The 12,150-nt window shown below is 47.5% G+C and overlaps 1 protein-coding gene across 1 annotated transcript in view; it reads right to left on the reverse strand.

Moving 5' to 3' along the window:
- The window catches only part of JAK1 (Janus kinase 1), a 119,224-nt gene that overhangs the window by 20,198 nt on the left and 86,876 nt on the right, over positions 1 to 12,150 (reverse strand). The window contains exons 7-11 of the mRNA XM_090269566.1: positions 11,151 to 11,490; positions 9,490 to 9,675; positions 5,776 to 5,933; positions 3,499 to 3,622; positions 1,400 to 1,586 (exon numbers count right to left, since the gene is read on the reverse strand). Of these exons, the coding sequence (XP_090125692.1) occupies positions 1,400 to 1,586; positions 3,499 to 3,622; positions 5,776 to 5,933; positions 9,490 to 9,675; positions 11,151 to 11,490 (995 nt within the window). The remainder of the gene's footprint in view (positions 1 to 1,399; positions 1,587 to 3,498; positions 3,623 to 5,775; positions 5,934 to 9,489; positions 9,676 to 11,150; positions 11,491 to 12,150) is intronic.

Below are 12,150 nucleotides of genomic sequence, written 5' to 3' on the forward strand. Positions count from 1 at the left end.
TGGGACTATAAGTACCCACCAACATGGAGCTGCTGCTGGAAGTACTCCCTTGACAGACATCAGTGAATGGCAGTTCTAGGCTGGGTGCTGTGCCGCTCATGCATCAGAGAGTGCTCACTGGGACCCAGATCCTGTCTTACGAAGTCAAAGTCAAGTGGAAGAGACAGACACTAAACATGCAGTGCAGGGTGCCTGGAGCCACAACAGAAAGCCATGACAGAGGGTTCAATTCCACTCCTGTGCTGCCTCCTCCACAGCTATTGGAGGTTCGGGTCAGTCGGGGTGGCATCTACACCAAAGACCACCCTGCCAATGTCTGCAAAGAATCACGTCCCAGGTGCCCACCTGCCACCTCTCTCTTCTTGTGGCTCCAGGCACCCTGCATTGCATATGTTCTCCATGTCCTCAGCCTCACCCAGAGACCACTAATCCCTAGCAAAATAAACATCGCTTTTCATACCTGGAAGGTGAGATGTCGTCAGTAAATACGGTCATTGGGCGTTAAGGTTTTAACTCCCTGTGAGGTCTCATGGCCAAGTGGCAGATGAGTTTTTACTTTTATAGAATGTCCCCAATCCTCCTGGCTCCCCACTCCTTACAGGATAAAGTCCCAGCCTCTTGGTGTGGCATTCAAGGCTGCCCACAATCCCACATGTCCCCCTTCCCCCTTCTTTCTCATCTCACCAGACACATCAGCCCTCCAGAGCCTTTTGGCAAGCTCTGCTCCTGTCTGCCGCCTTGCCCTGGCACACGCTCTACTGGAAATGCCCTCCTCTAACTGGTAAGCTCCCCCCCCCGTTGTCCAACACCTGACCCAAGATCTGCTTCCTCCATGCAGCCCTCCTCTGCCTGGAACTCAGGGACTCTGGTCATCGTTTCTCTGCAAGCCCTGGGTCTGATACATATGTGTGTTAACTAAAACACCTTTATATGCCACCGTGGCCTCACTTTCCTGCAACATTTGCTGATTTGGACAGAGAACCCTCGGAGAGCAGGGACTGGGTGTCAGGCACTTCTGATTCTTTGCTTCTAACATAGTTCTTGGCCCACAGAAGATATGTCAGAAACGTTTCTCAGGTAAAGAAACCACTGACAGGGGAACCTCAAGACATTTTATCTTAATAAAGAACAAAGTTTCTGCTTACAAATCCTAAACGTGCCTCCTTCTGCAGCCTAACGGGATGCTGAGAAAAAAGGTGCATGTTTTTTCTATGGAAAATGCTGACCCTTGAGGAATGGGATTTGAGTTGGGGACAGACTTGTAACAAAACTCAATGAGAAACACCTAGACACTGTGGGGAAGAGCCGCTCTCTTCAAAGCAGCCAGCGCCTCTCGGTCAGTCTGGGTCTTGGAGCATCACTGAAGGGCAAGGGCAGCACTGAGCGGCGGGAGACCAACCTCGGGGCTTGGGCTGGCAGCAGCGCTTCAGCACGAAGCTGATGTTGTCTGTGCGCAGGATCTGCTTCTTGAGGTGGCTCATGAGCTCCCCCAGGCTGGGGAAGCTGCGGTCTGAGCCATGCAGGCTGTAGCAACCCTTCTGCACCTCGATCTGAAAGTTCTTGAACTGTTTCTGGCCACCCAGCACCTGCCATTCAGGAAAACGAGCAGAAATGATGTGTTAAAAGGGGTCAGGCCAATGTACCATGGGGAAGAGGAGAGGATGCTGGGGGAAGGGTATACAGAGCTCAGTGCCAGCTGTTACAGTTCTATAAATCTAAAATTATTTAGAAATAAAGGATTCTCATAAACAAGTACACAGAACAGTAATTGAAAGGGGGTCCAAGAGACGGCAGGGACGAGAGGGAGCTGACACTAGGGAGGCAGCATCACAGCAGGGATCTCCACAACAGCATCGCCCGGTTGGACCTGCAGAACGAAATTCATGGAAATGCCAACCTGTTAGGATTGCTGCTACGATCATATGACATGGCACTTATAGAAAACTCAGTGAGCACTTTATAAATATAAGTTACCAAATACTATGCATGAAATAATAATCGCTATATCAAAATTCACCCAGAAACTGAGTCCTTCGAGACCACATGCGCGTCTGAAGGGAGCCCTCCTGGGAGGTGGCAGCCAGCAGGCTGGTCCGGCTTCAGGTTCCACGGTGCCAGAGAGGAAGTACAAGCAAAGACTTCCCTCATGGGCACTTTCAGTGCAAAGGAAACAATCTTAGTGGTTAAGAATGAAAACCAGAATGTTCTCCTTATGGTGTAAATTAGGAAAGGGAATTTAAAATCTTGATGCGTCAGCCTCTGTGACAACGGGGATAGCACCGCGCTCCTCACAGGGCTGGTCTGAGGCCTGAGTGAGAGCCCCCCGTGAAGTGCTCAGCGCAGTGTCTGGTGAGCTGGAACACACAGTAGGAGTCATCACATCTGTGATCCCTGCTTTCCCCAGACGAGGTGCCCCCAGGTGCACCGTGTCACTGAACCACTGCCATTCTTGGTACTGGCTGCTTCCATCTCAGAAGGAGGCTGGGCTGTCTCATGCACCCATCCAGGTTAAAAATATTAAATTTCCTCCAAAGACTGATAAATACAGAAGACAGGCACCCTGCAAGACAACACGCCTGACAAGTTGGGAGCCACTGCCTGGAATCAGCCGCGAGGCCTGGCTACACGGGAACAGCCCGGGCAGGCAGAGGCCCTTGGGGACGTCGCCCAGGGCGCTGGGCAGCCCTCCCGCCTTCTCCTATTATCCCTTCCCACCTGAGTCCAGTCCCTAGGGCCTCTCCAGTACTTTTCCTTCCTGTGTCTGAGGTTTTCAATATGCTAATGTGCTGACTTCTGTAAAACGCATTATCTTTTAAAGACTCCATTTCCTGTATTTAAAAAAAATTACATGAATAACAAAGGCATTCGTGGTCTAGTGAGGTAAACTCAGCAATTCTGGCTTCTGCCTTAGCCATCAGGATTTCTCACTTGTTCCAGGCTTCCAGCTACACCCAAGACACTAACAGACATCTCCACTTAGCAAAACGTGGGGGAGAAATGTGTCTGTTAAGATGCCTGAAGCCACCGTCTGGGGAAAACCATGTTAGGCCTATTGCCTAGGTGGCCCTATTGGCACCGGTTTGTACCAGGGAATGCCACAAATGCACACAACTCTGGGTCTGTGCTGACCTTGGCACTGAGGATAAAGTAAACCACTAAATAATTACACTCAACTTCATGAGTGTCGGTGTGAAGGAGACCACTCCCGGCTTTCTGGTCATGTTCTACCTTGAGGGCCACAGTGGACCCCTGCCACGGGTCCCTTGAAGGAAGACAGACAGGAACATGAAGAGGAACTGTTACAGGGTCTGGCTGCCGGGAGGGGTCTCCTTCTGCAGAACAGGTGGCCCCTGTCAGAACCGCCAGGAATTTTCTCAGAGCCAGACTCTTCTGCCCCCATGCCCCAGAAGTGGCCCCTCTCTGCAGCAGCTCTTGGACCAGGGTGCACTGGATGCACTGTGGCCATATGGCTTGACCCAAGCCAGTGTTGTGACTGACCTCGGGTTTCTCGAAGCAGGTGACCGTCATGAGGATGTTGTCAAAGTCAGTGCAGCTCCACCGCAGCACGTACATCCCCTCCTCGCTTCCTTCTTGCCGCAGCTTATTGATGGCGTACTCTGTGCTACAGGGGAAGGCACAAGGGAAAGCGCTCACCAAACAAGAGCACTCTGAACCCCATGGGAGGGCCCTATCACCTCGCCTGTCCTGGGTCCTGAAGTCCTCTCAGATTTGATACAGGAGGCAAGCGGGGGCGCTGAGGAGCTTTGGAAGAGACCAGTCTCCAAGGTCTAGAAGAGGACCCTGTCCTGCTGCCCGAGGCCCCGAGCCCTGGTCATCCCTAATCTCCCCCTACATGCTGTCTCCAGCACTAACCAGAAGGGCACCCCAAGGCCGGTGACGCAGAGCTGCCCATGAGGCAGTGGCGGGGGTCCCTCCCCACTAGCCCCAGGCAGCACAACTAGAACATGAGCCTCAGAAAGTCACAACTTTGGGATGATTCTGTTCATCGCTGTATCCCCAGTAACCACACCACCCCTGGGCTCATAGTAGCTGCTCAATAAATAACTGAATAAAGAAATCAGTGAAGATTAGAAAGCTGTTCAAGGGAACATGCACAGGACTGTTCAGACCTGGCACCCAGAGGGCGATGGACAGCTGCCAATTAAGTATACATATGAGGTTACTACCCTTAGTGAATGGTGCTCACTAAGAACTGATGAAAGAGGACTGACAGGTCAACATGTGTCAGAAAGGCAGAGACCCACTGCTCTGTGGTCTGTGACACCTTCACGCCTTTGTACATGTTGATCCCTCACATGAGAGACCCTTTCCCCTCATTGAGACTGGGAAAACCACCATTAATTCTTCAAAGTTTAATCTCACTTGAATGTTGCCTCCTCTGAGAAGGCTTCTTAGGTAATGAGGTTCAGTCCCTTCACAGAACATGAAACATTCATTCAATGAATACTTACTAAATGCCCATGATGTGCCAGGTCCTGCTATGGGTACTGAGGAAAAGCAGTGAGCAAAGTAGACAGTGCCCCTGCCTGTATGGAGCTCATATTCTAGACAGTAAAAGCAGGCAAACAAGGAACAAATGGACAGGGAAATAAACATGGTATGTCAAGAGGTAATAAATACTGCTGAAGAAAAACAAAGCAGAGAAAGGGAGCCAGGAAGTGCAGGGTGCAGAGGGGGAAGAGGTAATGTCATTTCATACAAGGTGATCAGGGAAGACTTCACAGAGCAGGTGATATCTGAGTAACACCTGAAGGAAGTGCTGGCTGTATAGATTCTGGAGGAAAGGCACTCCAGGCCGATGGAAAAGCAAGTGCCAGGGCCCTGAGGCCTAACTGTGGTTGGGATATTTGAAGCCCCTTTCTCTGCAATTCCCTTGTGTATCCATCTCCCTGTGGGTCTGTGAGCCTCTCTAGGCCAGGGTTCACCCTGCTAACAAACTACCCATCCACGAGGTAACTAGGATAGGGCAGAAGGTGGGAACCATGTCACATGGAAGGCAGCTAAAGAGATGCTTCCCCAGATACAGTTTGGCCTGGAAAGAGAAACTGGGAAAAAACCCAGCAGCTGTTTCCCTTTACCTGAAGGACAGCCCCACATCAGGGGAAGTACACTGAATCTGTTACTTCAAATGACGGAACTCAAATGGGTAGGCAGGAGTTACAGAGAGGCAAACTCGGGTCCAGATCAGAAAGGTGAAGTGTGTCTATACTTGTTAGGGCTGGAATCTACTGGCTGCCCCATGCAGCACAAAGTTCCCCATCACCAGGGCTATGTGAGCACGAGCCACAGGAGGGACAAGATATCCAAGCACGAAGGCCTGGGTGCCCTCACTGTCCCCCACATTTATCTGATGCTCTACCCCAAGCTGATTCGGGATTCCACTATTTCCTACTCTGTGCGACATTGAGACCTGTTCCCATCTCGTGAATCACCTACATTTGGCACTGCAAGGAAGCAGGAAGCGTAGCACTTCCTGGTCAGCTGTGAGGAGCAGGGGGTTAAACTACAAGGAGACCCCAGGGGAGAAGAGGTGAGGAGCTGCTGCAGGAGCCAGGGTAAGAGATGAGAGGAAGGCCTGATGGACCGACAGCAAGGATGGAAAAAGGGCATCGAGTCGACACCAAACATGCTCAGCGGGCTCCAGCCTAAACATAAACAACCGACAACACCTGTGTCTCAGGAGGCCATACTCCCCATCACTAAAATGTGGGTTCTTTTCACACCAAAGGCGTCTGAAAAGGGGTTGGAACCAACCAGATTGGACCGTGACAGCCGTTCTGTATGTTGTGGACGATCAGCGGGGGAGCCACGTCGGTGCAGAGGTAATGATGGGCGTCTGCTGTGAGCCGGAAGTAGCCATCCACCAGGGACACGAAGGACAAGGCTTCCTCATGGGAACAGAGCTTCAGTTCCTGGTGAGAGAGAAGATGCGCCCAAGGTTACAGCATCTGACCCTGCATGGAGCTGCACAGGGAGGAGATACTTAAACCCCAATGGAGAACGCATGTCCCCAAAGGGAAACTCCTTTTGTTGATATAACTGTACCCCTTGCATTGGTAAAGGATGTTGCCTGTTGGTCGCTTTCTCAGCTATTATCTAAAAACGACCGGATGAGGTACAGTGTGTCTGTGTGTGAGGAAGGAGGACGGGGAAGCTGTGGGAGGCAGACCTGGGAGGAAGCTGCCACCTGCCAGACAGAAAAGCGAGCCAGAACCACGGCGGCAGAGGATGAAAAGTGGAGATGGGCGGAGCACAGTGTGTGTACGTGGTACCCTGGTCCTGGCACTGAGCAGCGACTGGCTCCATAGGCACTGTGCCTATTTTAGAGAAAAGGCAGCAGAGCACAGATGCTCCCTCTCATGCAGAGTTGGTCCAGGTGAAACTTCTGGATTCTAATTCAGAAATGGTCCCAGACACAAGGATGAGGCTGGGAGATTAAGTCCAGGAACCCCTGAGGGTTTAGAGAAGGCAGAGAATTCCACTCAAAGTGGGAGTGGCAAAAGCAGAAGTGCAGAAGAGGGAAGGAATTTCTATGGGATGGAGGTTCTCAGAAAGTACGTGGAGGTGAAAACAGGTTTTTTTTTTCCTGTTTATTTGTTTTGTCTTGATGATACAGCCCTGAGCAGAGGTTGCCCACTTGAGAGGGGCCATGGTGCCAGCTGGGAACATCTCCTGGGGGAGGTAGGTATAAAAAGCCATTACTCAGAGCTCTGACTCACAAACATACTGAAAAGCCCTGAGTCTCCAGAGAAGAACAAAACGCCACTTGGGTATAAGACTTTCCATAGAACTGAAAAAAGGAGGCTGGTGACAGAGAAAACCAGGCCGGGAAAGGGGGCAGAGAGAAGCAACAAGGCAGGACGGAGCTAAGGGGGCGTCGTCACAGGGAGCTCGGTGCCCAGGGAAGGGTGGCCTGGGGCTGTGAGCGAGGGAGCCAAGGGATGGCAATTCAGGGAGGAGACTCTGCTAAATGTGCTTCCTTTCAGGCGTAACCTGGCATCTACGCGCAGATCCCCAAAGAGCAAATTCAAAATGGTCTGGTTTGGGTGGCCCTTCATCCATGCACATGAGAGGCCACGTTCGCACGTCAGTTCCCTGACAGAGGAAGCGTGGATGGAAATGGGAGGCGCCAAGGAGATGCACAGAGAGGTTAAATCAAGACGTGATTTTATAACACGCTAGTATCTTGCTTTCCTGCAACACACACCAGGCTGGAAACCCCTCGGCTGTGAAGGGACAGGAGCGGAAGACAAAATAGGGAAAGCATCACACAGTGTTAACCCGCAGGTTCTGGAGAAGCTCATCCGGGTTCAGGCCTCAGTATTTCCATCCACTTGTTAGTACTGTATGCTAAAGCATATGTAATAATCACTTTTATATGTAAAAAATCATCAAATATTGGCAATATCAAATAGTGTAACCTGAGAGCTGTGTGACCGTGGGTAAGCTACTACTCAACCTTTTGTGCCTCAGTTTTCTCCTCTGTATAATGGGAATAATAATATATCCACCTTATAGGGTCTTTATGAAAATAAGAGTTGACATTTGTAAAGTGTTTAAAATAGGAAGTGCCTGGCATGTTGCAAGAGCTCATGTTTGTGTAAGAAAATAAAGTAATGAGGGGATCAAGTACTTATTTCTCCCTGACTTCCTCCTGCTCCCTACACAGCGCTGTAGCTTGGCACAGTCGCCGGCCCATGTGGGCCAAGTGCGCTCTGACGTAAATGACAGATGTACCAGCTGGGTGCCAGACTTGACTGTCAGCCAGGACAGGACAGGGGCAGGCTCACCAGAACTGTACCAGCTGGCTGCTTCTCTGCCACACGTGTGCAGGGTTTGGCCATGTGGAAGAGCCAGGTCACACATGGGCCAACCTGTCCCTCACTGCAGAGTCCCTGGGGAGGAAGGCGCCCTGGAGACCAAAGCGGCACAGGCTGCCACTCGCGCACTCCGTGACCCTGTGCGGCTTTCCATCGTGCCCACACTCTCAGGTTCCCCACTGGAAATGGAGCCACAATTCCTCCATCTGAGACTCTTGTCCGAACTAAGATAACGAAGATGCAGCATTACAGCATGGCCTAAAATCTCTCATGTGCTGAATAAATAACATTTATTTTTCTTTTCTCCTTCGTTTTTCCATCCTCCCACTAACATCTATTTGGGTTCTTATACTTCTCCCTTCACTTTATTTTTAATTATGCTTTCCTGATGAAATTAATGTATGTTTATTATTTTTAAAAGGGAGGGATAAAAAAATTAAAATCACTCATAATCCCACTATAAATAACATAATATTTTATTATTTTTCTAAGATCATGTGTAGGTATACACATACCTTTTCAAAGTTTCTTTGAACAAAACTGATATCATTCTACAGTTTTATAGTCTGCTCTCTTCCATTTGTAAAGAATTTTTTCAATTATTAAAAAATTCCATTTATTTACATAACTTTCTACTACTTGGGTTATTTATTTTCCCATTCTTCTAATATTGTATATTTAAGTTATATCCAGTTTTTTGATACTGTAAATGCTACTGAGACACATCTTCTCATTCACAGAGCCCTGCCTGCATCTCACCATTCCCGGAGACAGGGTCCCTAGGCACCTGAATGGAGAGATGTGTCAATATTTTCAAGAGTTTCAGTACAAGTAGCCAGACTGCTTTCCAACAGGTAAACCAAAGGACAAGTTACTCTACATGTAAAAGGGTGACCATCTGTCCTAAATCGTATCACCAGATTCTCTCCCAGCACTGAGTATTTGCCAAATTTTAGGCAAGGCATGCTGTCTCCGGAGTGCTGACTCTCTTTGCTTTGTGAGCACCCCCTGCCTCCTCAGCCTGTTCTCTCCCCACCTCGTCAGCTGTGACTTCCCTGACACACGCATGTGTATTCTGGCAGGGTTCCCACTTCCCCTGCAAACCGGCCCGCCTGTCTAGATTATGTCCTCAAGTGATACCAAAAGAGAGGAAGTCAGATGGAGCACCACTTCCTCTGCCCGAGAGTCACCTGGGTGTGCCTGCCACCACGATGAGGATGGCCCCCGTGGCCCTAGCCACAAGCCTGGCTGTCTGCTGAAGGGCAAAGCGGGGCTTCCCGCGGACCTCGCTCCAGATGACCCACCTAACTGCAGGAGGCCTGGGGGGAAACGCTGACATCCACTGAGCTCCTTTTACCTCAAGTCTACTAATTTTTGCGAATTAAACACTGATGCTGAAATATCGATCTTTGGGAAGGCAGCAAATGCTGAAACAGGTACACATTTGCAAGACCAAACAAAGGCACCGGAATGTACAGGCACGACAATGACTGACACTGATAATGTCAAGGTCAGCAATAGGAACTTCTGACTTAAATAAGAGAGTCATCAGGTTTTCCCTTTGGGACAAGAACTCTGCAGAACTGTCCTCAGCCAAGTCTTCTCTCCCCACCAGACCCACACTGAATAGCATGTGGTGAAAACTTACCATTTTTTTGTTGTCCTGCTTATTAATGCTGACCACAGACTCCTTGATTACAATGTGAGTGATTTCAGGAAAATAAGAAAAACTGTTCCAATCTTCCCGGATTTTGTTTTTCTCCTCATCCTTCTTGTGTTTATTTTCCAGTTTTTTCCGTTTCAATTTATTTTTTTCCTTTTCAACAGGAACAACCTGACAACATGCATAAAAGTGACAGAGTTGAGTTGGCTTTCTCATTTTCTGCTGGTAGAACGTTAATTTTGGGACACCAATGCAGAGCCTACAGCCAAAGAGGACAAAACCAGCATGCCTGGATTTACAGAGTCAGGAAAGGTGGCACCGTGGGCTTAGGGTCACAGGTTTGGGTCCTATATCAGAGAATATTGGAATTTTACACCTAGAGGAGACCATAATGAACATAATGACGAAACACTTTACACAATCTATGACATACAAGTGAACTCAGAAGGCAAATACCTGCACACTAGACATACATCGACAATCATGTCCCCTTGCTTCTGGACTCATGTGTGTTTCAACACAGGCAGAGGACATGCTCTTCCCATATATGACTGGGCAGAACATGGGCTTTCTTGACAATATTCAAGTCAAAATTTTCAACAGAAGGTATAAAACCCCTGCTTCAACAATCTAGGGGTCACGCACATCTGCACAAGTTTAAGTATTTTGTGTAGCATGAGTCTTGCAGACTAGAGATCTGGGATAAGATCTTGCCTCTTACTTAATGAGTTAGTGCATCTCTTTGCACCTGCATTTCCCCATCCATAAAGCAGAGATCTTACATCTTCACAAGGTCCTCTGAGGACTAGGTAAGTTCTTATTAACGGAGTACCTACTACAGAGCAAGCACTCAGTGGTTAGGCATTGTTACTGCAGAGACTAAAACAAGAGAAAAAGAATCTCACCTCTAACATCATTATTTATAATAATGATGATGATGATAGCAGCTATAATAATTGAATATTATATGCCAGGCTCTGTGCTGAATGACACTTAGTTCTCTAAACAACCCTATCAGAGAGAGATATTTTACTGGTAAATATGTGGCTGATATATGTGAAGCAACCTTCCCAAGGCCAGGTAACTATAAAGAGTGAAGCTAGGATTTGAACCAGGTCTACTTTGGTTTAAAACCCATGCATTGAAACCACTCTGCTCTACTGCCTCGTTCAATAAACACTTCGAAAAGCAGCTTCAGATTAAAAAATCAATTATCCTATTTCAGGGAGCTAGAGGCCTAAGTTCAATTCTTGGTATAATCACTTATTAGTTATGACCTTGGACAAGTGTCTTAACTTCTCTGCACCTCTGTGTGTTCATCTATAAAAACAGAGATATGATTTTTGTTTTGTTTTCTTTTTGAGGAATAAATGAGTCAATACATGTAAAATGCTTCGAAAAGTACTTGGTATATAGTAAGCACTCAGGAAATGTCTGCTGTTATTAATTATTACATATATGTTATTATATTTCTCTATTTCCCTATAAAACTTAATAAAAGATGAAGGATACATGGTCCCCAGCTAAACAAACTCAGCCAACAGGGTGATGGACATGCAACCAGATACTTCCAACAGGATATACAGAACACACCACGTGACACAGGATGCTCTGTCCTGACCAGCCACCCACCGATCGCCACTTACATTTGGTTTCTGCCTCCACTGGATTCCAAGATTTCCAGTCACCATCACTTCATAGAGAACATTCCCACTGTCTTTTGGATGAAACCAATTCATCTCATTTTCTGATGAAATCAGCAGCATGGAAGTCTCAAAGATTTCAGCACCATAATGTTTTGTCAACGTTTCCAAGGTAGCCAGGTATTTCACCTTCAGGTCATGCATGGACACACTGCTGTCACAGATGGTCTTGTTGTTAAATTCCTTTAGGAAATCCTTGAAAACATTATTTATCCGCATCCTGGTAAGAAGGTTCCTCTGTCTGATGGACTTATTCAATGTTTCTGGAATATATCGCTTATAGCTAAAAGAAAATAGAAAAAGGTATCTTTTTTTCACGAGGAGGTTAGCAGGGAAGTTGAGAAACAAATCTAAGTCTATTAACCTTCCTTCCACGTGTTGCCAGATGACAAAGGGGCTCTGTTAGCCCAACAAGTGCGGAGAAGGAGAATCACTAGGAGGTGGAGCTCAACAGGGACTGAAGGAGAATAGAAAAGTATGTGGTCCACGGATTTTATTGAGATGGGAGTTCCCATGAGTATCATGTGATTTTATGAGTCACAAAGGTAGGCAGCAAAATCGACTCACCTATGTTTTTGCTGGCTACTGTCACCGTTCCTGTGAACATCAGTACTCACGTGAAGATGCTAATACTAAGGTTCAGACTCAGTTTGTAAGTGGTCTGAAAGGTGGCAAGAGAGATTATAGGTGTACTGTATGTTCTACTTGCACGTCTGTTTTATAATTTTTCTATAAAGATCACACATTGTTTTTATTAGAAATGGGAAAAAGACATAAAAGCTAATTAAATACAAAATACTTAGTGTTTCCTATGTGAAATGTCCCAACAAATAAACTGAAAAATTACTATCCATCGGGGTGGGGCTTATGGGGAAAGTACCCATGATGAATAGAATCACAAACGGCTAGAACAGGGTCCAGTTTTAGAAAGGAAGAATACCCA

Source organism: Furipterus horrens, unplaced genomic scaffold (genome assembly GCF_987537825.1).
Source record: "Furipterus horrens unplaced genomic scaffold, mFurHor1.1.pri manual_scaffold_3, whole genome shotgun sequence".
NCBI lineage: Eukaryota > Metazoa > Chordata > Mammalia > Chiroptera > Furipteridae > Furipterus > Furipterus horrens.